The sequence below is a fragment of the Struthio camelus genome, chromosome 9 (genome assembly GCF_040807025.1).
Source record: "Struthio camelus isolate bStrCam1 chromosome 9, bStrCam1.hap1, whole genome shotgun sequence".
Taxonomy (NCBI): domain Eukaryota; kingdom Metazoa; phylum Chordata; class Aves; order Struthioniformes; family Struthionidae; genus Struthio; species Struthio camelus.
This window is the reverse complement of record NC_090950.1, coordinates 27,854,950-27,882,810: the sequence shown is the minus strand read 5'-3', so window position 1 is coordinate 27,882,810 and position 27,861 is coordinate 27,854,950. Positions and strand designations below refer to the sequence as shown.

General features: G+C 49.8%; 1 protein-coding gene across 1 annotated transcript; it reads right to left on the bottom strand.

Moving 5' to 3' along the window:
* Positions 1-3,788: 3,788 nt before the first annotated feature.
* SLC7A14 (solute carrier family 7 member 14) lies at positions 3,789-27,392 on the bottom strand. The gene is made up of 7 exons (XM_009673795.2): positions 27,023-27,392; positions 16,119-16,355; positions 14,114-14,331; positions 11,844-11,990; positions 10,473-10,681; positions 8,070-8,947; positions 3,789-5,047 (listed from the first exon to the last, which is right to left on the bottom strand). Exons 1-7 carry the CDS (start codon positions 27,312-27,314, stop codon positions 4,725-4,727), a joined length of 2,304 nt encoding a protein of 767 aa, XP_009672090.2. The 5' UTR covers positions 27,315-27,392; the 3' UTR covers positions 3,789-4,724.
* Between the last annotated feature and the right edge of the window lie 469 nt (positions 27,393-27,861).

Below are 27,861 nucleotides of genomic sequence, written 5' to 3'. Positions count from 1 at the left end.
CTCCATAACATATCTGCATATTTTTTTTCTTTCTTCATGACACACCACAAGATCCCATTGTACAGTGCACCAATGGGGTTTTGGAAACCACAAACAAAACAAAACAAAACAAAACAAAACAAACTTTTAAACAAATACACCAATTTCATACCAGAACTGCAGAGAATTGTTACACCAGAAAGTACCATCTGCAAAAAAGCAAGATATACATCAGAAAGAACAAACAAACAGAGAGAAGTAAAGGTCATTTACAAGCTGAATTTCTAACAGCCGGTGTCATCCAGAGCGCGATTTCCCTTCTGCGTGGAGGGCGCTGGAGTGCTGGGTCTTGCAGCTGAGTGGTTGCAACCGAGTGAAATAAATTTGTGGAGGGACAAAGATCTTAAGCTGGTCAAAAAGATTTGAGGTATTTATGCTCCATCCATATAGCACACGGGGCCCTTTGGGGAGGTGGGCTTGGGGGCCAGGCTCTGTACATACAGCAAGGTTATGCGTGTGACACCCACTGAGGTTAGCCAAAAACAGATGATACTTCTCTGCCTACATTTTCTTAGCGTATCAAGTGCACCAATATCTCCTTTTAGGGGTCCCGGGGTGAAACACTGGATATTTGGGTCTTAGCGATGCCAGCGCTCGCACCTGCTGCCGGCTTCCCTGGCCCCGCGGTGTCTGAACTGGCCCCAAGGACAGAGCCCTCTGGAGGGGACCGACGCTTCGAGCGTTTTCACCTTTGCTGCTTTTGCCCAAGCCCACCGAAACCCCAAAGTTTACTCCAAGGGAAAGCCTAGGATCTCTAAAACAGAAGTGGGCCAGACCCAGATTTCAAACCCGATCTGACCGTCCTCCAAAGCTGAGGAGCTCCACCGGTGAGGCCTCCTGGGTGGTGCGACATGGTGTGGGCAGCTGCTTTCGGCAGTGGGGTGGGACCCACCGCAGCCCGTCGGAGGGACAGGCGAACCCACAGGGGTGCTCCGAGAGAGGCGGCAGGATAGCAACAGCCAAAGGGCCTGGCTCAAGGCATTGATGCGGTGCGAAGATGCCTACAGATGCCAAAGAGCAAGGAACCAGGTCCTCGTCAAACGCTATAGTATAATTAGAGCTGATGTGACAGCAGATGCTGGTAAGTACTCTGTAGCAAGAGATTAAGGCTGCGAAAGGACTAACGAGCTGTGATTCAACAGGGTACTTGGGCATGTGTTTGTGGGCAGGCAGATACCTAAATACCTTGCAGAAGCAGGACTAAGAGGACTACCTCGAACACAGCATAATACAACAGCTGGTAGGAAAATAGCATCAATCTTTCTCCCCGAAAGCGAAAAGCTGGACCTGCCAGGTGCCATCTCTCCTAGGTATTTCTAAGGCATCTATCATGAGAATAGCTAAGCGCAGGTGAGAGGTGACATTTGCTAGAGGTGCTCAGCCCAAGGAGAGGTCTCACGAGCTAATTAACTGGAGAGGTATACGCATTGCAAACGCTGCTTTTCAGTCTGAGGAGCCCACGATTTCTGCTTGGAGAAGCGTAATGGGGGTGGCTGCGAGGAGCGGATGCCACAGTGGAGCGTACGAGGTCCCTTCGCAAAGGCACATCCTAGCCTGCCCCGGGCCCTGTGCTGCGCTGCTGTCCTGCTGCTGGCAGGCCAGGAGGGGGTCTGGCAGGCCCCACGTGATGGCTGCACCTGGAGAGCCTGGCTGTGGGCCCAAAACCTGCATGGAGGCCAAATGTCCCATGGCTTGAACGGGACGGCTTGATCACGGCCAGCCTCTGCCCTTGTTGGTTTGGGAGAGATGGAGAGAGGATGGACCGGAAGGGTGCTCTCCGTACCCCGACCAGGCTGCACGACTCCATCTGCCCTCATCACTCCTCGACAGCCCAGGGCAGACTCTGCTTTGTGTCTGCAGGGCCTGAGCCTAGGCTCGTCCAGAGTACTGAAGTGTTACCAGTTCTCAGCACTGCTTACACGCAGCAGAAGTCTTGCTTCAGTCACCATTTCGTTGCGCTGCATGAGCAGTCTCCTGGTTAGATGGCCAAGTGGCGCAAGGGCGCGTGCTGTCGTCTTCCTTTTGCTAAGCCCCAGCTGTGGCCCCGGGAGGCCTGGGGCTAAGTCTTGGCCTGATCACGCTGGTGTAAATCCAACAGAAACCAGTGACACTGTGGAGTTATTCTGGGTTTACCCTGATGAGTTCTGGGGGAGGAGTTTTGCCCTGCAGCCTTCAGGAGCCAGGGAGGTGTCCTTGTCTGATATGGTGCTTCCTCGCTCCAGGTTGTTTTTTATTCAAAAAGATGTTCCTCCGCTGCAGTATTTTAAACCTACGCCTAGACATGTCTGTGATGGGCTCCAGAAATAGCCCCGCTGCGTGCTGGCTGCTGATCAATTATTCAGAGGTGCGGTGCGGTGGGAGCCATGGCTGATGTCTGGTAAGGGGAGACGCAGCGAGCTGGTTCTTCCCAGGCGCCGGTGCCACAGTGAATGCTGTTTGCGTCCTAATGTTCGGCGAGGACATTGGTGCTTTGTGGTGCTGTGACAGGCGGCAGCTGTGACAAGGGCTGAGCGACGTCCCAGCTGCCCCACCGGCGGAGGCGAACTGCTCGATGCCGTGGGACAGTTGCTCCAGCTCCGGCTGCTGAGGTGCCACAGGCTGGGCTGGTGGGAGCTCAGCTGGCCTGCAGGTCCTGACGTGGTCCTGCAGGAAAGGGCAGTGGGATGCATGTGGCGTGGGTCTCAAACCCTCACTGAAAGCAAGATCTGATGCTGCAGCTGAGACCTGGCCGCCTAAATCCCTCTGGGTACAAGGTCAGGCTGCCCCCTCTCCTCGGCACCGGTCTCTCGGCAAGGCCAGGTGACTCTGCTCTGCATGCTGGTTAGAGAGGACGTGTGGAGGGCACCTTGTCTGCTGCGGGGCAGCCGGGCTGTGCAGGGTGAGCTGCGTGGGTCCCCACCGGGGTAGCAAAGGCGAAATGTCACCCCAGCCGCTCGAGGGAGCCTCCGAGCCTGGGAAACCTCCTCCCCAGCCTGGGGAGGCTGCATTGGGGCCATTGCTGTGGTGATATTGTCCAAGGCTCAGTGGTCGGTGTGGGGGGATCTACACACCAATGTGGTCCAGGGCAGTCGACAAGGCACCTGAAATTAGGTGTCTAAGCTGCTAGTTGGAGGAAAGCCACCCGGAACTGGCCTGTTTTTAACTCCGGGATATTTCCTGCCAGCATTTAGCTAATGATCTCTCTTGAGGAGAAGGCAAAGTGCTGTTACTGGGTCTGATGTTATGGACATCCCGTAGGGCACTCGTGTGCACACTGAGTTCTGCTGGAGGGAGGAAGGCAGGATGGGTCTGTTGTCCAGTTGTACCAGAAGATTTAACTATCAATCAGAAACGTCCATTTCCTAACAATCCCTGCCCTACGACCCATGAACTCCATTTGGTCTCAGATTGAAATACAGAATTTTATAGAACGAGCAGCATTTCAGTATTTTTCATACTGCATCCACCAAGCCATGATCAGAAACAGAGAAAACAGTACAAAGCTGAGATAGGAGCAGGGATGGAGGTTTCAGCAGCCTAGTCCTCTACCGTCGCCACATGGATAGCCCAGCAATGCCAAGATGGGACCGACCTGCATGAACTCACTTTGTTACTATGTGGGGAGCAGCATCCAGAGAAGCATGGATGCTTCCCCTGAAGAACTAAAGCCAGGATGGCAGCTGAGATGCGGCCACCAGAATTACTGAATTATGAATTAGTCATTCAATACAAGATACAGAATAATGGAAACGGAGTCCAGCCTCAAAACTATGGTACTAAGAGAAATGGAGTCTGATGTTTATTGATCATTTACACAAGGAAGGTTAAGCCTAGAGAGGGTCAAAACCCTAATTATGACCAGAAATGGGCCCAGATTCCAAAGTTTAGATTTGGGATTTTCAGCTGCACTGGGCTGTCAAGTTTTGATTGAGGCTGTCTAAGAGGAGCAAGACATAGACTGGTTTTTAGCTCCAGTTTTTGGGACACGCAGATTCAAGGTCTTGGGGACGGAGACCTCTCAACAGTGTCGGTGTTTGCATGGAGTGCCTTTGTACTGGAACGGGCTACGGAAATGTTACATGATGGTGCCAAGATCCCTGGATCCAGCTCTAATCTACTCCTGAGATTCCCTTGAATACCTACATACCAATCTATTGTTCTACCTAAGCTATTTTTCCTAGGCGACTGGAGGAAAAAAATATATGTTCTAAGAAAGTGCCAAATACGTAACAGTGGCTTCCCACCGACACGGGCATAGGGTGAATTTCCCCTGTGGAAAGCACATCTTATCCCCTCACTAGCTTAGCTGTTCATGTGACTCCTTTCACCTATCACATGCCTTTCCAGTTTGGCACATCTCTCATTTAATTCACTTGTCGGTGCTGCCAGACCGAGGGTTTAGCAGACACCGGAGAATCTGCCAGTCACGCTGAGCACTGGCCCCCTTGGTAACGTTCACCAAAGCAGGATCTGACTGGTGGACTCTGAACAGGCCTCAGGTTTGTCTTGTTCAGGGTAAATAGCAATCTCAGAGTTTAGGATGAACCTTTGTCCCAAAGGACAGGAGGTGACTGGGAGTGGGTGGTGGCTGTGGGCCCTGACATTTTAGGGAGGATGGGATCGAACAGGGGAGCTGGAGAAGCCTTTCCATTGTCACTCAAGGGAAGGGTGTGAGGGGCAGCGTGGCGGCCCGGTTCCCGTCTCGGTTACTCTGGTGAGTAGTCTAACTCGTCATTAGCGATCAGGGCCTCTGAATTCTGTTTGTGTTTGCCTTTGCTTTTCGATTTGCTACTCGTCCGATGGCTTTCCTTTGCTCCTGCCATTTGCTGGTAAGAGAAGCCTTTGTCCTCAGAAGGGCCCCAGTCCTGGTAGTTCTCGCTCTCGTTGGCGTAGGAGAAGCCGTCATCCACAGAGAAGGGGTCGACGTCCACGTCATAGCGCTGGTACGTGCTCTGATGAAGTGCCTCTTCCCGGGCACTGATCTCCAGGGTGCTGTTCCACATGCCATAGCCAAAGTAAATGAGCAAGCCTGCAGGGTGGGAAAGAAGGAGAAGATCCGACTGTTAACTATTCCAAGGAAGAAAGGGGCTGGTGTTGAAAACGATGGCCCAACTCCATTAGACCCTCAACTGTTTTAAACAGGGCAATGGAGATGGCCACAGTGACATGCCTTCCTCCTGCTGGTGCTTGTCTTAGCTGTACGCCTCTCAGCCCCAGCTGGAGACGAATGAGAACGAGTGTGCAGCTAAAAATGTGTGATGCCTGGAAGTGGACCCCTGCCCCCTGAAGATGAAGTCTTTGACTGATGTAGCCGTCTCCTCCCATCAAACATGAGGTTGGCTCAAGTTGATGAGGGTTAAACATAAGTAAATGCATCTATATTCTTAAAGTATCGAATGTTTTAATTGATATCTAGTCTTTGAACCTTGTGATTGTGTTTTCAAACTTCTATCTGTGATCCAGGAGGTAATATTTTAAACATTAGCTGTGATTGCTACTTAACCATGCGATTCTGCCTTCTGTAGCTTTAGGAAGGAAATCAACTCTCAACAGACTTTTGCTTGTATCCTAAATGCTAAAAAACCTGCATTTCCATCCTGTTATCCTCCCAGCTATCCTTTTCTCTCTGGAGTTTTCTTATGTTCTCAGTCTCTCTCCTACTGGTACTCGCAGCCAAACATGCCCCAGGGTTATCAGATTAAGATTATGTGGTATTAAAACAACTCTAAAATCCTGTTCCTTCCTCTTGGGAGTTTTTTTTCAGGGTTGCATTTCTCGTTCTCTCTCTCTAGCCCTGCATGATCACACCTTCCTATTTGCCCATGCCAGTGCTTTTCTCAGAAACAAATGTATCTGGAAATCTAAATTCCTAATTGGCAATGGATCCTGAATTAATGTGCTGCAGATGTGTCTACAGAGAAATCTGAGCCCCTCGCCTGCCATGGACTGGTAGTGGGTGACAATATTTGGGAGGTTAAACTGAGTGTCCATGCAAGAGGACTGCAAATCTCAGCCAGCAGTGCAATTCAACATGAAAACAAATGGGATTCACCTCTGCCATCAGGCTAACAGTCCCACCTCTGCTACGGATGTGGCAAGTGAAGTCCATTACACGTTAGCGAAGTGGTTTAATTGACTAATTGCCATTGCTGGTAGGGAAAGAGCTATTGGATGTGTCCCATGGGGAAAATATTTAAACACAGCAGATTAAGCTGATACTTTGAAGTCACTCTGCTTCAAAGGTACAGGCAGAAGGTATTTCACTGGATCTACAGCTTTACCTATCCATCTCTTTTAAGAACCAAAAGGCTTTGAGTAAGTAATTTCAGACCAAAGGATGCATGGGGCAGCTACTGCTGAACAGCTAGAAGGGGGGTTAGTGACCTCTCTGAGCTGGTGCTTCTGTTGTGGGACTTGCAGAAGCAGAGGAAAAAAGGTTGTCTCCCAGCAACTTCCCCCCGGAGGACAGAAATTATAAGACTTATTTAAAATCTCTGAGATGCCAAAAAGGAGATTGTCAATGTCATCAACTGGCTCTACAAACAAAGGTCAAACATCGACCAAGAGTATAAGGTTCCTGAGAAAATTGCAAAATGTGGCAACTGTGGAAGATCCAATGACAATGAACGTTAGCCTCTATTTCCCTCTCGGAAAGGTACGATCCATGCCCTTATGGTGAGAGATAGCAGTGGTGCCCATATCATTTGCACTGGTTCTCATTTACAGAAGTCAATCGTTCCATCAAATGCCAATGACCTGAGAGCACACAGTGTGCTCTTTTTGCCCCTTCTTATAAAAAATGATCTCTCACCAGATGGCTGGTCTGTGCACAAATTTTTCTGTTCGAAGAGGATAATGAAGCTGATAGCCTATTCTCAGGCTGATTAAAGCCTAAAAACATATTCTGTGATGCTCTTTGTCAAGCCCTTGATTTTACAGCTCAGCCAGGTAGGTCTGCTTTGAAAAGATAAAACAGGGCAAACGAAAGTGCTGGCACTGGCTTGGAGCCCAATGGTGCATGCGATGTCGCCTTGGGAAGCAGCAGCAGTCCCAAAGAGCTCTCCCAGCTCTCTCTCTTCCCTCTGCCTCTTTCTCCTTCTCAGGGCCAGCGTGGCATGCAGCACAGGACCTTAAACTCTTCTCCCAAAGGAGAGGGCTGCAGGTGTGGTAGTTGACCAGAGCTTATCCTTTTAAGGGCTAGCACAGTGCTCAGGGTCTACCATCTGTGACTGGAGTTCCTGTGTGCTACTGCGATATATATAGGTAATACGATTTCTCCATAAAGACTCCTTGTATTTGATATTCTTTTGTTGTTTCAGTTCTGCTTGGTCCAGGCTTCAGGAGGAGCTATGATCTGCTCTTTTTCTCTTGTTTCCTTTTGGGAAGATGTGGATTACAATGCAAATCAGGGGAAACTATGGGTTTGCCAGGCTCCTGGATGCATGCCAAGAAGCCTAAATTCTGCAAAAAAGCCACTCAGATCAGGACTTTCAGGATTCACAACAGAGCATGCAAGACCTGAGAGCCTTCTGCCACAAAGCTAAGGGCGTAGACTGAGACCTGGAGATAGACAGCTAACATGTCCCTCAGCTCTCCCTTTCCAAGGGCTGTTGGGATTGGGTAGCCCTGCATTTTGGAAATGCTGCACTGAGGTTGCAGTGTGGGCTGCTGAAAGAGCTCAAGTGGGTGAAATACAAGGAAAGCAGGGAGACTTCTGTCAGAAACCTGCCTGCAAGGCAATTTCCAAAATCCACCTACTTTGCATCTAAAAACTCATCAAAACAGTCACCTTTCCATGAAATGGTTTACTTCCATCAAACTGACATTTTCTGGAGGTGTAATTCTCCAGCTGGCTGCGGCTCTGAATCTTGATTAACTGAGGTTTGTAAGAACTTTGGGATTACGAAGGGAAAATGCAAAGGAGTGGAAAAGCAGCCAGGTCAGCCTAAGTACTCTAGCAAAGTTACTATTAAGTTACTAAAGATAAAGTTACTATACCTTTGCCTTTTCAAGACAGGGTCAATTAATAAATAAATAAATCGAAGACTTACCCACAAAACACCAGACAGCAAATCGGATCCATGTGACCGTGGAGAGCTTCAGCATGAGATAGATATTCACCAGCATAGCAAATGCAGGGACGAAAGGGAGGCAAGGTGCCATATATGGCAGCTTTTTAGGGTTTTCTGGCTGCTGTAAGATCACAAACACCAATACAACAATGAGCAGGATCATCAGCACCACAAGAAGGACAGCCCACCAGCTCTGCTCGTAGATGTAGTCTGCACCAAAAATGATGAAAGAGCAGAAGATGAACATCAGGACAAAGAGCAAGAGCACGCATGTGGTGACTGTATGGCCGGTGGCTGCAGTCGGGCGGTCCATTTTCCCTGGCAGGCCGAGGTGGATCCGCATTGTGTAGTAGCGTGGACCAATTAACTTCTTCAGCTTGATGAGGTAGATGTTCTCGGACTCATCTGCCTCTATTCCTGAGGTCATGTCGACTGTGCCATAATTCGGGTGATTTACACTGTAGGTAGATTTATCGGATTTTCCTATTAACATCTCATTATCCCCCAGTGATGGCAGATTTTTTGCCCCACACGTGTTGGTTGATGGACCCGTAAACTCTTCTCCTTCACTCCCTGGAGAGCAAACTTCCTTCTCACAGTCGGCTAGGATGCCCTCCTTCTTCTTGGTGTGCTCCTCAGAGAGGAATTTGACAAAACCATCAATGTCACTCTCCGGCTGGTATCGGAGGAGCAGGACGCAGACGGAAACCAGTGTGTAGGCAAGGAGCGTGCCGATGGACATCATTTCTATGAGGTCCCGCAGGCTGACCAGCAAGGAGAGCAGTGCTGCTAGAAATCCTGAGACAATACAAGCCACTACTGGAGTTTCCGTGTAAGAACTGACGTGGGACAAAAATCTAGAGTGTGAAACAGTCGCACAAAGTTAAAATTGCAGATCATAGAGGTTCCCTGTCATAATAATGCTTACCTAGCTGGAAAGGCACAGAGCCAGGCTCAGAGCTATGATCACCTCAGCTCTCATTGCTTTTTGGAGCTTAAACTCCAGAGAGCCAGAGACTGGAAATACTGCTGAGGCTGAATCTGGAGTTAGATCTAGCTCTAACCAACTCTGTGCAATCTGAAATGTTCACCTGGATTCTTGCAAATGCAAACCAGTACCATGATTTTAGGCATAGAACCTGCACGCCTTTACAAGTAACCCTTGAACTGAATATTCATCCTTGGATAAATTGCATCTCTAGATACCAACCCCAAATGAGAGAATAAAGGGAGGCTGGAGGCCTGGAGAGGAGAACAGTGCAACAACTATGAGACCATCCCAGGAATGCTGCTTCCGCTCATGTTATGCACAGAGGGATATAACCCGCACTGTTGCTCAGCCCCTTACGTTGCAGGTGACTCTTGGACTGTCTGTGAAAACACAGTGGCTGTGCAGGTCTGCGGTGCAGAATCACGATGGGAGCATGCTGGGACAAGTGAGTCTTTTCGACTCTTGTCCTACAGCTCAGCACCACCAGATACGAAGTGGCAAAGGTCAAAGTTTGCTCTGTTCTACAGTCCAGATCGGATTTTGTCGGGGGGAACGGCTAGAGTGCTTCTTGTTTTTATGAATGCTACAGATTTTTTTTTTTTCCTTTCTCCATGCTGGAACACTGAGCACAAACCTCAGCTGAAGAAAAGAGTCCCCAGCCTAGTGGTAGTACAGTATAGGCCCTTACTGTGCAACAGGTTAAGCCCATGGTTTTTAAAACAACATTCTAGCAAAAGGAAAAAGCTTGATCTGAAAGCTCAGCCGTGGCTTCATCATCCTCTAGCACACAGCTCTGGAGCATTTTCTTGTGCACAGACGGATTAATGCCCAGTCACTCCCCTTTGTGTTGGGAGTGTGGATATTCTGCTCTCACAAGGCATGGCAATGCTGCTTTAGGTTAGCTGGGGACCATCTGTTCCTGTCTGAGCTATATATTCATGCATGAGAAACTTTTGCCACCAGCTACTGCATCTGTAGACCTCTCCTGACTTTCCTGGGGTTTTGCTTTGGTTCATGCACTGCTCTGCAAGCACTGAGTGCGTGCATGAGCTTGCGCTCCACGTGGTGAGTGCGCCTGACTGTCAGGACATGGGAAAGCCCCCAGCCCCCAGCACGCTTCCCCTTCTTGTCTTGAATTTGTGAGGGTTTGCTAGCTAGCATCTGCCTGTGCTGCTTTGATCCCTTTCAGGCGTCCTCTTCCCTGACTGCAGACCTTGTGCAGTTTTATTACACATCGCGTTAAAAGGGAAGCGCAGTCACTGAACTGACAGGTTTCCCGCAGAAAAGACAAAATAACTCACAGAGGATTTCCCGTCAATCATTTATAACATGCTTTCATGCCAGAAAGCATCCAGGAAGCAAAAATAAATGACAGCAGAGGCACGACCGACCTGAAGAGCAGCCCATCGCCGGCCATGGCGTAGATGACTCGCGGCATTGGGAAAAGGGAACCCAGCAAGCTCACTGTCAGTCCTGCCACAGACCCGATGGCAACGATGAATTTAGCAGCGTAGAATCCACGGGCCACAAACATTTCCATCAGAGGGGATTCGGTGTCAATGGCATCATATGGCACCATCAGAGTGAGGATAATGCTCACCTACGGAAGAGAAAAGAGCAGCAGGGGAGCACAGATGTCAGCACTGGGCAGCAGCTTTCGTCCCTGCTGAGGACTCACAGGGCATGAGAGCTGTTTCTCAAGGATGAAAAGCCAAAAAATTTCAAGTGTGATTTCAGACACTGCTTGTATCCTTATGTTCCCTGCAGAGGAGATGTAAAATGCTAGATGCAGAGGACAGCATGTTCTTTGCAGTGCAGTGATTAATCGAAGGGGTTTGCACTGCCTCGGGCTGTGCCGTCCTAAGGCAACAGGAAGACAGCTCGAGGCCGGCTGCAGCAGCGGCCGTGACTCGGGACCGCTCGTGGGACTTGGTGGGGTAAGTGACGTTGAGTTCAGGCGCTTTCCCCTGCGTGGGGACCATGGTATTAGTCTCTGCTGCTCTGCTGGGGTAGAAGCAAAACCCAAGAGAGAATCACTTGGGGAAATATTCTGATCTCATTTCAGGCACAGAGAAGCTGGTTTCGAGGAAACCCACCATCCTGCGGGAGAGGGCGGCTGGTGAGTTTCCTGTAAAATTAACAGAACAATATTTTTCCCTCCATCACTCAATTTTGCCGTCCTATAGTGAAAGTCCCTGAATACAGACATGCATTTATTGGCATGCGGGGAGGCTGGACACTGCTTCTAGCACTTCTCTCACCTGGCTATCCGTGCCTGTAACAGCACAGCCGGTGAGCTGGGCTAACTGGGACCCTGTCTTACCTCTCCAACAATGACAGTGCTGCTTTTGGCAAAAATGCAGCCCAGAAGATGGTTGCTGCAACACTGCTGCTCTTCCACTTTGCTGTGCTTTTGGACATGCGCTCCCCTGTAATAGCTGAGGATGGAGCTGACCGGGGAAAAGACAGGCTGCTGCCACCCCCTGCAACTGGCACAGGGATCTCAGCAGAATGAAAGTAGCTGAGTCCTCTGCCTGGAGAAATAACCACACCGGGGGCCCAAAGGGCAGCCTCCATCAGACACTGACGTAGTCACAAAACCACAGCTGATTTCTTGGTCCTCACCAAAGAAAGAGCCATTCTTCCAGGGTGTGACTGACACACTGTCTCGCGGAGAGAGAGGAGCAGCACAGCTGCCCCAGCAGGGACAGACATTCCTATAGATATATACACATATAGATGTACGAACAGTTAGTACTTACAGACACATATGCGGTCAAGCACGTGACCAGCGAGGCCGTGATGGCATAGGGGATGGAGGTGTTGGGACTCTTGGCTTCTTCTCCTGTGGTGGCAATGATGTCAAAGCCAATGAAGGCATAGAAACACGTTGCTGCTCCTTTCAGCACCTGCGGGGAGAACCGAGGGCGTCAGAGCCAGGAGGGAGCCGTGTAGGAAGAGGTAGCCCCTTGCACGTCCTGGATCAGGACTGGGGACCCACACTGCCCAGACCTGATCCTGGTCAGAATTTGCATTTGATATGGTTCATCTTAAAGTAGGTGCCTAAATCAAGGAGCCCAGTTCTGCCTCCTCTGGGCTTGAGGATGAGTGAAAACCATTGATCAGAGGAAGCCTACGTACACCCGGGCATTTGTGATGCTGGCAGCTCCTACAACCAGTGATTTGGTCTAGAGAGAATATTTCAAATGCAGCTTGAGTCACTCAGGGCATCTGCAGCTCCCTCATGCCGGACTACAAACCTGTGGCTACAAAGTGCCCGAACCTGCTAAGAGATGCTGACAGTGACAGATGAGACAATTAACCAATTTGGGGCATTCATTTGTTTTCACAATATTACATCCCAAATCTAATTAAATTAATAGGGGCTTTGTAACATGTTTACACATTCCATCTTAGCAACATTCCTAATGTGGCAGCAAAATCTGCTAAGAGAGGAACCAAAAACAGATCATAAGCAGTCAGATGTGTGCCGCTTTCCTAATCGCTTCAGTTTGGAAGCTGCAGATAGGTTAGGAGCACACGCTGGGAACGCTTGGATGACAAATTATTTGTACTGTTTAGATATTTTATTGTTTTCTTTAAATGTACAAGATTAGCAAGGATATTTATAGGAAACAAACACTGAAGCAGCCTGAAGACTGTGTAGCCGTAAGAAGTGAGTTAATTTGCAGTTACCATACCGAGCGCACACATCTAGCTAGCTAGCTGAATAACACATGTCCATCTCCTCACTATCTCATCTGTTTAGTACTGGAATATACAGTAAAATTCACCTTTTTCAGCGGGTTACCTGTAATTAAGTTTTAAAGTATCGCTGTACTGCTTGGGGATCTCATGCCTGTGCTGTGCCCATAGGTGGTTTACACCCTAGAAGCAGAGAGTCAGATTTATTTTTACAAGTGAAATTTGTAGATTTGCTTAATTTGGGAAGCACGTAACCAGCTGAAAATGGTGGGAAGGCTCCTATTGATTTTGATGTGTTTTCAGTACGTATCTTTTAAAAATACGTATTTTTGCCAGGAGTTATTTGGTACGTTGAACATGAGCAAAACAGCTATTTTCTGTTTTCTGTTTTTCATTCCTTTTATATGGTATAAAAGGCCAAGCAGAATCCGAAAGTAAATAACAACCTCCACTCTGAGATGGGCCTCAGTGCATTTCTAATCACTGTTTTTCTCTGGCGAGGAGGTATTGATTTATTGAAGGGAGATGAAGGGAAGGTATGGCAGCTTGGGACCTCTCAGTAATCAAGATTCTTGGTTTGTTTTACTTCCTTGCTTATTTTTCTGCACAAGACCCTGATGGAGTTGAGCAGTGTAAATCTGAGAAATTATCTTGGGTTTAGGCCAGCTGAGATATTTTCAGTCTCTGTTCATCCTTGGATAAAAACCAGTCCAAGCAAGCTAAAAAAGCCAAATATGTCCAAATTCTCAGTAAGCTTTGAGGGAACATCCATAAAATAAGCACTGGCAGGTGGTGTTATGAAGTGCTCAAAACAAATGCTTGAGAACATTGTTATTGAAAATCAGCCAACATAAGTATCTCCCCTTTTCCGTTAGAGCCTGAGCTAGTTCTTCTTGTGCTTCCATTCTTGAATGGCTACTGCATTTTCTTATGTTAAGCCTGCCTACTAATGGCATTCCCTGGTGTCTATACATTTTTGTGGGCACTTTGGCTCTGCAGGAGGGCATCTGGGAAAAAGCTAAGCTGTGGCAGGAGATACGGGCAGAGCATTGCCACGTCCTTTGGGCTTTGCAGAGGTAGGAGGGTCCAGGCCCAAACCTGCAATGCTGGAGGTCTCTGGCCAAAGCACAGGTGGGTTTAACAGGGCTGAGCAGTGGGGAGTGAAGTGGAAGTGGTGCCCCCATGCCACCTGCAAAATGCCGCAGTCTTGGGGGTTCGGCATGGTACGGGGGCACTGCAGGGAGCACTGCGGGCAGTGCTGGGGGCCCTGGAGCACAAAGCTGAGCACGTGCCAGGTGCGATGGCTCTGTGAAGGCACAATACTCACCCCCGGCCATCCAAAAGGCAGGAATTGCCCTTCAGACCAGTTGTCACCTTTGACAAAGAAGAGCCCAGCAATCATGATGAAGATCCAGACTGCCAGGTTAATGACGTTGAGCACGTTGTTGAGCCCGACTGAGTTCTTCACGCCCATGGCCACAATGATGGTGACAATGACAGCAATAACCAGAGCAAGGAGGTCAGGGTATGACTCCTCTCCTTTCCCTGGATAAAAGCAAAGATATGTATAAGTCTTCATCTGTGCAAAGGAAAGCATATCCAGAAACTGTGGGCTTTTCTGAATGCTTTTCAGACTCTGCAGCAAGTTTTGCAGAACTTGATCTCGCTGCAAAGGACTCATGGTGGTCTCCGTGTGTCTCTGCCTCCGCTGTTTTATACAGGTGATAAATCATGGTGCCCGAAGACACCTTTAGGAGTTTTGGGAAGACAGTAAACAAATAACCAAGTCTCAGCTTGTAATAATGTGTATTTGCCAACTCCTAATGAAAAAAAATCAATCAAATATTAAAGTTGCATGAAACTGTTACAGGACAGAAATCTATTGTTACTTACCGGAAGGAACTACAGAGCATCACTGAATTGCTGGTCATATAGAAACATCATAGCATTGAGTTTACATGCTAGTACCGCGGACACTGCCTTGTACTCTCTAAAAAGGGTCTGAAAAGGACTATCACTTCAGGGCTTGGGGTTGTTCCTTTCTGTAAAAGCCAAGATTTTCCTGCTTTGGCATCATCCTTGTCAGCGTCCTTGTCTGTAGAACAGCTCTGTACTCAGGACAGTTTGAAGGACGGTGCAATCAGACAGAGCTGTGCATATGCTGTGGATTTGCCTTTCAACTGCTGCAGTTCAGTGCTCAGAGATCTTGTTTTCCTGTTTTCCTGACATTACAGATGGAGTCCATATGACTCCTCAGTAACTGAGGTCTGGAGAAGCAGCTTGGATTGCCAGGCTGCTACCACTGTCCCTCTGCACGCAGGCTCCCAGCCGGGGTGGGACTAGATTGCATGAGATGTCATGTCGGTTGTACTAATGAGTGTGCGTGCGTGAGCCTGTGGCGTGGCTGTGGGAGGGAGCGATGCATGCAGATGGCCTGGTAGTGTGCCTCGCAACGCCCTGATTAGAGACAGCTCTAGGAAACATGTCAAATCAACAATCTGGCAGGAAGAGCTTTCTTTTCCAAGCAATGAGTGTAAATCAGAGAGAGACACAGACTAAAGTACTAGATCAAACCCTAACTGAGCTGCCAGCAGCTGCGGTTCCAGGAGCATGCCCTAACTTCATCGTTTGAGCCTGTCTCCGGGGGAGATGGCTTTGTTCTAGCTCGGTGTCCAGACATGCGCGTTTGGATCTGAACTTGCCGGTTCAATCCTGTTCCTGGCAAAAATAAATTTGTCTATCCTCTTACCTCTAATTGCACTCAAGCCTGTCACCTTTTGCAAGCCATGTTGTTGCTACTGAGGCTACATGAGCCACGACACATTACTGTCACCAGCACAGGAGAAGTGGTCTTCAAAATGCAACAACATGGCTTGCAAAAGGAAGTATGTGTGCACACGTTGTATGGGAAAAGTGTAAAGGAGAGCACTACAACATCAAATACTAACTAAATAAGGCAGCAAGAATGGTGCAGAAGAATGGCTATAGGGTCCTGATGGGCTATGTCTGCCTAAATAGCAATGATCATAGTGCTTGGACTTGGTGAAGTGCTCCTTTGCTACCGTTAGCCTCTGAGATCAGACTGGTTCTTCAGGAGTGTTTATTCTGCTCAGTGCCAGCTCATTCCAAAGGGGATTATTGGGATTGGGTATCCCAGCCCCTCCGAACTGAGTCTGTGAAGCAGACTGCCAAAGGCGGATGGACGGTAAATAATGAATGAAGCATAATACCCATGTCTGACTTTTGATGAGCTTCCAAATTACTTTTCAGGACCTCATTAATGTAGGTAACTATGCATGGCAAGATATGAGTATTTCTAGACTGATTCTCACCTAGGCCATTTAATGTCCCAACGCTGTCAATCATCCAGCGGCTGATGGTATGGTTCGCCAGCGAGTCGAACATGCTGCTCAGTGCACTGGCCCCAGCGGCTGTGCCGATCAGGTACTCCAGGATGAGGTTCCAGCCGATGAAGAATGCTACAAACTCCCCCACGGTCACGTAGCTGTAAGTGTAGGCAGAGCCAGTGGTTTTGGGCACCCGCACGCCAAACTCTGCATAGCAAACTCCTGTTTAGAAAAATAAAAACGGTGTAAGGAAACATGCTGGGCTGTAGAGAGAAAGGAGTAAACTTGCCCTGGGTCTGACCTGCTTCCCAACCCATGGAGGTGCCAGGAGCTCTCCCTGGGCTGCAGGGCATGGGGCACAGTGCAGACCCCACTGCCCTTGGGCTGGGAAGAGGGAGCACATGTCCTTTCCCCAAACCCGTGGTGCTGGGGTGGGGGGGAAGAAGGGGCCACCTGCAGTGTGTATGGCATGAGTAAGGGGATCAAAGTCCCTTAGCAAAGCAGCTTGGTTGGTCTTTTTTTTTTTTTTTTTTTTTGTAAAAAGGTGTAACTGGGTGCATTTGCTTTCAGGACTGACTGAGAGTAGCTCGCCTGACCTCCCACCCCAGGACTGCACCGACTCCTCAACGGGGTGGCTATTTATCACAGTCTGAACACAGCAACATCTGGAGGGGCACAGCGATGTGGGGCTGTGCAGGCAGAACTGGAGCCCACGTGGCAGAACAAGCCACCGAATGCTTGTTCAGGTGCCTGCAAACCCGATCCTTGAGGAGGCAACACTGCCTCACTGACCACACTCCCAAGAAAAACAGGAGCATAGAGCTGACCCATGGGCAACGCTTGTAAAGGCTCGCAGATGGGCCAGAGCCTGCAACTGGATCTGCTGAGAAAAGTTTTAGATATGTTCTTGTTCCAAGCGAAAGAAACTTCTTTCCTTTTTCTTCTTTTCTCTGCTTTATCTAAAACAAAGCAATCCTCCATTAGTCACCTGGCTCTCCCACGGCCAGGCTGGAGGGTAACTTCTGTGACGGCGACATTCGGACACGAGGTGTGCCAAAACCTGCAACTCTGCCTGTTTCTGCCACAAACGAGATGATCTGAGATACGGGGTTGACAAACGATCAATCTCCAGTTCCTGTGAGGAGCTGAAAGAGGCTATGCCAAGTTAGTCCCTTGCGGCCACGTTAGAGTAACAGCAGCCATAGGGTTTTTCTCAGGAGACGGCCGTCAGGAAGTTTCAGGTGCAACACGGATCACTCAATCAGATGTTACTTGCTGTAACATCAGGGTGCGAAAGGGAGGAGAGCCTGAATCAGGCAGGGTTATAGGCGTATTATTGCTCTTTGCTTTGTGATGTCTGTGGATCAGTGATGGCTGATGTTTGAGTGATGTTTTTGTTCCAGATTGGAGACAGAGAAGGTCTTTGGCTGGGAAATTCCTCCGCAATGGCCATAGCATCCAGCTGATGGCATGGGCAGGGTTGGCTGTGGGTAGGCACGATGACTGCTCCTGTCCTTCTGTGAGGAGAAGAGGCGGCTTCCAGCCCTTTAGTGCAGCTCCTGCTGTGAGGTCTCAGTATAAAAGCAGCAAAGTGGAACCACTCCTTGCTAGGTTCATGCAGGATGATGCAGCGGGGACGAGGGGTGCAAGCAGAGGCCCCCGGTGGATATCTCTGCGGGGCCACAAGCCACCTGAACGCTCTGAGGAGCCAATAGTACAAGGGTTGATCAACGGACGAATGCTGCCGTCGGGAGTCTGGGGCCAAATCCTGTCTGCTTTACACAAGCACTGGAGATAACACATCCCCTGATGTGGCTAGTAACATTGGTCCCATGAATCACCTCCAGCAGGGCACTAGCGCAGCCAGCAAATAGCAGCTAACTTTAAGAGGAGCTCGGAGACATCCCGTGGGGACCCTCCCTCCACAATCACTTGGCTAAAAAAGCAGGTGGGATGCTGGTTTAGATGCAGGTCAGTGGTCTGCTGGTCCCTTTCCACAATGCTCAGCTGCCCCTCAGCTGGACAGGATGTCCTGGGGTTTCCAGTAGCCCTGAGCTGCTGGCAGGTAGTGGGGAGCCAAGAGACTCATTTCGAGCTGGACTGCCGAGCCTGCCCATGGGTTTGCTCCCCCTGTCTCTGGGGGGCTGCACACCTGAGGAAGTGTGGAGATGGGCAAGATGAATGCTTAGATGGGTCTGGATGAAGTGTGAGTGGAAAGTGTGTGTGAAATCACCAGGAGAAACCAAGGTTCAGGGTTAAAACAGTAGCTTGCACATACAGCCAAGGACAGAGGCAAGAGCAGCAAATGGAGTAGCCCCAAGGTGCACGTTAAGTACCCCTGGATCTGAGAGGGCTGCAGTCCACAGCGTGCCAGCAGGAGACCTGCTCCCGACACAGGGAGGACAGCAGTATGATTACACGGTGCTGGCCCAGGCACTCCTGCTCTCACAACAGGGAAACACATTGGTGCTCTACAGACATGCAACATGAAGAACCAAAGTCCAAGCTTCTTGGAGGATGAAGTGAGCAAGTTTTGAGGGAAGAGGCTCATGTCATAATCAGTGCTGGCTCCTAGAGAGCAGAAAAGACCCAAAAAACCCAGCCTATGCCAGTTGAGAAGTGCAGCAAGGCTTCAGCAGCTGGTGTCCCATGTCCTCCCTGCTGCGCACGTGGGACCTGGCCAGACGGCTTGCACGTGCACCGTGGTGTTTGTGGGCTGCAAGTGGGTAAGTTCAGCTCTCCAGAGAGAGCTTTATGCCTTCCTGCACAGCAAGATATCACTGACATGCAACCTTCCCGCACTGCTGATAATTGCAGCTGATCACAGACACACACCTGAAGCTAGATACTACTATACTGCTGTAATTATAAGGATATTCCTGTATTGGGTGGCACCAGTTTTGCATTCATTTGAGCCCTATTTCCATGTAGTAATTTTGATGGAGACAAATTTCTCTTCTTCCTTATCTAATAGTGATGCCATAATGTGATTTTTGCTATTTTTCTGGGGTTTCATCCCAAGAATGTTTCTCTTCCATGCTTTATTTACGGTATCAATATCCTGACATGCTACCAGGACAGCTGACACGGATACCCTAGTGAAGCTAATGCGTGTCCAGCATGTGGATCTGAGGCTAAAAAGGTTATTTGTGTTTCTCTCACAACAGTGAGAGGAACAACTCAACAGTGCCTGTAGAGCACTGTGCCTGTCTTCAGCAGGGGCTGCCCTCAGTACTGCTGCTCTTCCCCAGTGCTTTTGGCTGCAGAAGCCACCCTCGCCGTGGGGCTCCTGGTGGAAAGGTGGCCGCAGCGAGACCTACTGGGGAAAGAAGTTTTGGGTGTCTCAAAAATGCTGTGCGGTGCAAGGATGGTCCTAGCCCGTTTGTGGGATCCTGTGCTCGTATAGGTGGCCTGATCCTGAGGATGCAAAAAAGGCTACACCTCCGCCACCTCGACTGTATGTGGTGCCGCACTTCAGTGACTCCGGCCTTCGCTGAGAAATATTCTGTTGTCCTCAGCGATCTGCAGATCTCCTGATCTCCGGACTGACATGCAGCAGCCCGTGCTGCAGTTTTCATTTTCACTGGCATAAATGGCACTAATCGCCTCTCAGTTACTCCTCTGTGAAGCACATCCTGTTGGAGGGTGCCCAGCAGCCCTTTGCGCCCCAGCCTCTCCTGACGAGCTGAGGGTGCAATTTTGTGCCTGCGTCGGGAGGCAGAAGTGGGTGCGTCGTCTCCAGGCTCCTATCCTTGCTTATCCCTACGCAGATCCAGGCAACAGCACTGTCCAGATCATCCCTGCTCTCATTTGTACCTGCGTAAGATGAGACTGAAGCCACTCTACACTGAGAATGTAAGTTATTTCAACAGTTAAATGCTATGTGGAAGTCTCATTCTGAAGAATGATTGTAAAATTGACTCAATAGAAGAAAAAAAGAAAAAAAAGTATTTAACTGGAGCTGTTCAGGAGATTTCAGTGAATTTTAATACTTTCCAAACTCCTTGTGTACTTACTATGTTAGGATGCTTTGCAATAAAAACCTGACCCTAATACATTGCCGTCTTAAAACAACCATTAGCTTTTCCTTAAACTTAATGGATGGATTTAGTCATAAATTCTGAGAATATTAGTCAGAACAAGTACTGGGAGGCTATACTGCATTCGGCATATTTAACGTCGATAAAGTCCTTTCTCCTTCAGCTAGGCTGTGAGTTCAGCATTGCAGCAACCCCTGCCTCCGTAGTTAGCACTATGGCACAGAGTTGACAGTTTAGAGCCTTTATTATCATTCTGAAAACATGTAATATTTACTGAATTCTTCATCTATTATAATTCTATATTTCAAAAATAATAATTGCTTCAAATTTACAATCAATTCAGTATATAAAGGAGAACGAATAATTTATAATAGCTTTATGAGGTCACTGCTCTTATTATAAGTGCAATTTTTACGCAGTACAAACACAAAATTGTTGGATCCCTAAGCTGGATTCAGTGGTACTTCTTCTTCTTGTTACTGGGGTTTTTTTATGTGCCTTTCCCTGTTTAACTTGCATGCATGATGCTGGTAGTGCTTTTCAAGGGGATACTTGAAAACTTTATATCAGTAAAGCAGGCCCAACTGCAGGAACAACAAGACAGCCGAGCATCCATCCCCACATCCAGTCATTATTCAAAGCTGATTAAAAATGCATGCAATCTGCAAACGGAAGACATTCACAGATAACTACATGCCTGAAAGATTTATGAAACAGATGCTCTGATGGGGACAAGTATCTAGTTTCTCTCTTTGATGGCCTTAAAAATCATATAATCTTTCTTGGAGGCAGCTCTTCTTCTAGCCAATGACAAGATAAGGCTTCAAGAGGATTGTTATTGATACAGAATGATAACGGCAAAGCAAAGACATTAATATGTCTGAAAAGTTTGAGTTTTCAATTACTCTACTAGGGTCCCGAAATAGAAGAGTAACCTTTCTCTGTGTTTTGGGTACAGCAACATGCTGTGTATACATGCATTAGATAGAGGCATATGTTAGGAAAATAAACTACTTTCTGTTTTATCATGCAGTATTCAGTCCAGGGGACAGAGAGGTATGAGATGCAAGGTCTGACTTCTGTCCCTCACTGCCCCGACTGTAGCGGGTGACACCGGTGAAACCACTCTGCCCTGCTGTGCTGTTCTCCGTCGGAAGGGGGCTAACGACGCTTCTCCCTCTACGAACGGCTTACCAAAGGAAGATAATACTATTAACCTGGTAGGGTGCAGCTGTGATCTCACTAAACTCTGCTGCATCAGACTGGTTGTGAGCAAGCATGTGCCCCATGGCTGCGTCACCACCGGCTGCCCAGGCCTGGCGGCAGGCGTGGGGTCCCCTGCAGAAAGGGGTCTCCGCTGCGGCTTAGCTCTGCCGTGGCAGCAGGCTCGCGGTGCCAGCGCCCAGCGGACCCGGCCGACTGCACATTAATACTCACTTAACCTGCCTTAGGAGGAGCATATGATACAAAGCCGATGGTTTCCCGTCTCCTTTTTTCTTCACGCCTTGAAGTATTTTCACGCTTTTGTGTAATGTTTGCACGAGTACCACACCACACTACCACAGAGGAAAGGGAGAGCCAAAATCCCTTTCACCATGACAGGCTCTTCCTCATCCCTGCCTTTCACGAAGCTTCGGCAGGGGGCTTCTCTTTGGAGGATGCTGCTGTGGAAAGGGGTCGTCACCCTTTTGGAGGCAGCTGCAAGAGGCAGCAGCAGTGCGGTGGCCTCCAAGGGCCAGGGGACCACGAGCTGCGTGTCACCAGAGAGAGGCGAGGTGCCATGGGGAGCTGCCGCGGGGCTGGGGGCTGCACGAGGAGCGCTGATGCACGCGGGTGGTAGCTCTGTCCAGCAGGCTTCGGAGAAAAAAGTGTCTCCAAGTTTGGGGTACAAACCCAAGATGTTTGCAAAATCAGCACTTCTGATGACCCGTAGCATTTTCTACTAACATTTAGGGCCCTTAAATATTTTGTCTATTCTAATTTAAAGGTTTTGTACTGTAATCCAGGCCTGCAACAGTTTTCTTGCTCTGCAGGGTCAGAAAGGTTGACAGCTTAGAGGCAGAAGTCCCTGTGCAATACCGGCCTCTGCGAAAACCACAGAAGAAGAACCTGCGTCCTGCAAAGACAGGCTTAAGTAGTGCTGCTGCATTCAGTGGCACTTTTGTTTATAAGAACAAGTCCCAGACGTCTGCAGAACTGAGACCTTCCAGTACTGCTGGGTTTCAGCTTTTCTTTGCAAGGGTTATTTCACAATTAAAAGAAAAAATCCCGACCTTTGACAAAACATTGACGACAGCCATGTCTCCCACTGACCCAGCCAAGTGCTGTTTCGCCTCTCAGTGCTAGAGACGGGGAGGTGACTGCACGTGCGGGGCCTGCGGGCCGTCGCTCCTGCCCCGAATCCAGCTGTGCGGCATCTCGGCCACCCCGGTGCCCCGAGAAACACAGCTGTTTGCTGGCGCCCTCCCGAACACGGCGGCAGGCACAAACCTTGCTCCGTGGGTGCACTCAGAGGCTGGTCCCACAAAAAAGGCAGCACAGCTCCCTGCAGCCGCTCTTTGAATTTGCAGACAGATATATATATATATATGTATGTATGTATGTATGTATGTATATATTTTGCAACTGAGAGTGTTCGCAACCTTCTGAGGCAAACAAACGAACACAGCAATTGTTTGGAGGAACAGTCTTTTCACAGAAGACCATTTCTTTTCCTTGAATATCAACTCCACTGTGTAACTGGTATAACAATCATTATGCTGGCTTAATTATATACTACTGGTGTTGTTCAGAAGGACATAAACACAGCTGAGCGGTTTGGTCCATGACATTGTCCCTTCCAAGATCCCATCAACAACCCCCATTTTTAAGACTTAATTCACACCTCCATTCTTTGATTTATCTTGTTTGGGCTTGACTGGAGTGGAGGCAGCCAGTGGCTTAGCATGAAGTGCAAGTAGATGGAGTTAAAGGCTTTTTTCTGTTCATCTTGTCTCCCTGCCTTCCCAGGTGTTGCTTGAATTATTTGCCGCAGTGTATTTGACCTGAAACAGGTTCATGAAACAGCAGTTCAGATGGAAGCTGCCTGCAGAAATTGCCAGGCCACTTGGCTCTCTTCCAAGTAAAACTTCTTCCTCCATTTCCATGCAGTCTGAAGACTTAACGCCCGGGCGCTTGCTGCCCAGCTGCTTCGGGACAACCGGAGCACGTGCTGAAGGGCAGCAGTGAGATCGGCCTCCGTAAGGATGCAGGAACTTTCCTCCTTCTCCTGTGCGGCAAAACCTCTCCCGCTCGTGAGACAACACGTCCGAGCGGTGTGCATGTTCGCTGGCAAACGGTGGCCTCCGCGGGTGCTGAGTAGCGGCAGCGGGAACTGTGAAATCCTCGCTGGGTGTCAAAACCCCAAAGCCCAGTGTCGCAGCGACGGCTGGATGGCCCAGCTGCTGCTGCGGAGGGGCCGCTGCAAGGGATGCTGCTCAGCACCCCTTTTCGTGACCCGGCTGCTGTTTTGGTATCACACCCTGTGGCATATCGGCATATGTGCTAACCCTCCTGCAGCCCGTGCCGCCTGGCCCAAGGCTGCTGGGAACCGCGAGACGTCCTGCGGGTGCTGTGCTGCGCAGGGACTGACGTTGCAGGTGGAGCAGGTAATGGAAAAGCTTTTAGACTTTCTGCAGGCCGGATGCTCGCTCATCCTGACAGCCTTCCGCGGGGGGCTGCAGCAGCGCTGGAGGTAACACTAATAAATTCATGCTTCTGTACAAGTAATCTACAGGGACCGTCCTTCAGTAAGTGAGAGCAGCCATTTTACTGAGGTCAGTACAAAGCAAAATCATATTTTCAACAAGCAACAGAACCATCCTGGTTTGTCTGTTGTGCTTAATGGTCGCTATATGCAAATATATAAAAGGGAGCTTCACGAATAAAACTTCCTTAGAAAGAGGACTCCCATCCCGCAAGGACAGAGGGGCATCATTAGGCCAGTTGACCTCAGCACACGCCAATCAGCTCTTAATTAGCTGCAGCAAGAGCCCTGGCTCCAGCCTCCTCCCCTGCAGCTGAGCAGCCCTGGGAGGGCGCTGAGCTCCGTCCTGCCCTGGAAAGCCAGGTACGGGAAGTCTGCCCCCGAGTCTGCTGCTGGCAAATCTGCTTTCACGTGGGTCCCAGGTAAGGACACATCACAGCAGCTCATTGCTTGAAAACTCCCACCTGCAGTTAGTGGAGTTGCAGAGTAGCCCCTGAGTGAGCAATAATCTCTTTTTTCTTGGAGCAACCTGACACTAAAGCCTGCGGGACTGTGTGACAGGGGAGGCTCTCCTGTGCTCTGAGGCTAGCGGTAACCACCAGAAGGGAGGACCTGACTCTTTCCTGAGCTCAGAGTCAGAGGTCTGCCAAATATAATCTGCAAGATTTTATTTCTTTAGAAAAGAGGATGTTGAAGGGACAAGTAACAGCTGGTGGAAAACGCTGTGAAGAGAATAATGGGGCTGGGTAAGGTGAAAACTGCTGATTTTTCAAAGAAGAGGATTTGGTTAGACACTGAGGTCAGGCTGATGAATCCTGAGCGTAGCAGCAGACGGAGCGAGTCTGTGGTATCTCCTGCACTGGAGGCTTTCTTAGAAAGAAGTTAGATGAGCATTTTTGTTTGAGAGCTGAGTAAAAGGCCTTCCAGTGAGAGAATAAAAGAGACCAATTTGATTTAATCTATTAGGAAGAACAGAGAGGTGAATCAATTATAGTGTGTCTATAAGTACCTTAATGGGGAACGGTACTGTCTGCTATGTCTAGAGGAAGGCGTAGCTGGAATTTGTCTGAAAGACAAAATCAGATAAAACCACATCTGAAACTGGGCAAAAAACTTGAACAGTACAGAGGGATTTACCTGTGGAACAACCTGCCCAGTGAGTATTCTTTGTGGATGTCCTCAAAGCAAGTTGAATGGTTTTCTGGAAGAAAGTATTATAGCCGAAAACCTCTAGAGCCCCATTCGTAGGTAATGGGATCTGACTTAATGGTCTGTGACATGTAAAAGAAAAATAGGGCAGCTGTTGTCTCGTCCGTCCTTAAAACTGTGAGTTTAAGTAGCTCCTTCAAATCTGTCCATCCACTCTCGCCTGAGTTCAGCACCCTACATGCTTGGAATGGCGGCTAAATATTAAGGGAAAGCTGAAATGCCCCCCCAGTCAGCTGGATGGCCCGTCCGACTCCTGAACCCTTGCTTGGTTTTACTTGCCAAAAATGTGTTGCTGTTACAAACAGCAGACGTGTCAATGATGAAGTGAGGAAGCAGCCAAGGGGACTATCAAAACACTGCATGCTTTGGAAAACACTTTCCCAGAGCTACAAAAGCAACTAGAGACGAAAAAAGAACAGTAAACACAGCAGACCACATCAGGCTCCCATGTAGGTGAAGGCAAGAGGACCTCGTCTCCTTTAGAGTAGAGCTTTCATCGAAGGTGAAAAAGCACCTTTTGGAGGGTAGCAGTTGAGACGCACCCAGGCTCTCCAGGTTTCTCAATTTGCTGTTGGCATCCGTCATGACCGGTGAAGCAGTTGAAGAGGAGGGGAAGCAGGCAGCAGGAAATAACAAAGGCACTGATGCTATGTACTGCCTTGGCTGCCTTTTTTTTTTCCCCCCTCCCAGTTAAGTTTACTTGTTGTTTTGGGATATTAGATAAGCATCAGCTCTTTTGGGCAAAAAGCCTAAATTTAATCATGCCATTATAGTTCTCTTCTGGGAGCTCATCTCTTGTTTGATTTTTATCTTTCTTGGATTGTAATGAGAAGGGAAAACCTGTCATCTCCGGGAAATGCTGTTGCTCTCTGTAAAGGTTTCTCATGCACATCGGCGTCCCGTGGCTTTTGCCCGATTCCACGGCTGAGTCCTGGCAGCGCACACGCAGGGTTGGTGGCGTTAGCTCAGATCTCCTGGCCAGCTTGCAGAGATGTCTAGCAGCATCCCGGCAGTTTAGACAGCCTGGAGGGCTCTCCGTGCCACGTGGGTGTGGGAGAAACCAGCTGTTGTATGCGTGGGGCAATCCCACGTCTCCTACCCCGGGACAGATGTGCTGCTGGTGTGAGACTCTTCCCTGTGGTAGGCCGGGGCATGTGAAAGCTCAGTGTCGGCTGACACAGGGCAAAGGCGCCCTGGGCAGGGAGAGCTGGAGCGTCGCGTCCCTGTGTCAGCGCTGAGCTGGAAAGGACGGACGCCGGGAACGTCCGTGTCCTGGGGGAAACGGGGATCGAGCCATATGCTCCGCTGGGCTCGCGCGGAGGAGGGGGAGCTGTCTGTCAGGACACAATCCTGGGCAACGTGCTCTTGGTGGCCCTGTGTGAGCCGGGGGTTGGACTCGGTGACCTCCAGAGGTCCCTTCCAGCCCCAACCCTTCTGTGAAGTCACTGAGTTTTCACTAAAACACATAATTCCTCCCGCTCTGCCCCCCCTTTTTTTTTGTTTTTCCCCTCCCTCCCTTTGAAATTCAAAGTGCAATGCTAGATCAACTGCCAAATTAATTTAGGAACGGCTGAGCTGTTAATGTCCGCAGCAGAAGAAAGAAGATGCCTTGATTGCTACGCAAGCTGCCAGCGCCCTCCCAAGTGGAACGTGAAGTCCCACCAGCGACGTCGCCCTCTTGCCGCGGTTTGGCCGCAATCTCCGCCGGCGAGGCGAGCAGCAAAACGCTGGCTGGTGGTTTAAAAACCCCTGCTTTGGGAAGCCACCGGCCAACTAAGGTAAGGGGCCCGAGCTCGGGCTGCCCGCGGCTCGCTCCGATGGGGCAGCAAGGGGAGCGGCTGTGCCCCGGGCAGCTGGGTGAGCCCGGTGCGTTTTTCGGGCCGCGGGGAGCTCACCTGACAGGATGGAGGCCACGGCGGCGATGATGAAGGAGACGATGACGCCGGGGCCCGCCATCTCCTTGGCCACCAAGCCGGATACCACGTACATGCCGGTGCCCACGCAGCTGCCGACGCCGAGGGAGATGAGGTCGACGGTGGTGAGCACCCGGGCCAGCTTGGCGCCGTCGCTGGCGCCCTCCAGCATGGACTCCACGGGCTTGGTGCGCAGCACCCGGCCCCGGGCCGCCCGCCAGCCCGCGCCCCACGGCACCCGCCGCGGGTCCAGGCGAGACAGGAAGCCGCTCATGGTGGCCGGCGGCGTTGGCGGCGCCCTCAGAGCTGGCGGCGGTGGGGTGGCTGCGGACGCATGCCCCTGGGGGCCTCCTCCGCTGGGCCCGCTCGGGGCCGATCTGCCGGAGATGGGGCTGGGGTTGGGGGGGAAAAAAAGCACTTGAAAGCCCTGGTAAGAGGGTTTCGGGCGGTGACTGCGTCCCCGTTTCCAGCGCGCGGTGGTGGTGGCGGCCGCCCGCGGCCCGGCTGCGGTGGCCTGTAGGACCTCAAGGGAGGAGGGTTGAGGAGGCTGCTTGTTCGGCTTGGGTCCAAACCAAACGTGTGCTAAAACGAGGTGTGTGTGTGGTTTTGTTGCATTTATTTACTTATTCATTAATTTTCTTTTCTCCTCCCATTCGATTTATTCGATCGTTTCCTTTCTCTAGTTATTGAAGTATCCTTTCCAGAAACGCTCCCTCCGAACGCGGAGCGGAGGCTCGGCGCCGGCCGAGGTGGACGGGGTGGCCAGCGCCAGCGGCCGGCCCCCGTCGCTTTTACAGCCTTCCCAGTTGCACCGCCTGAGC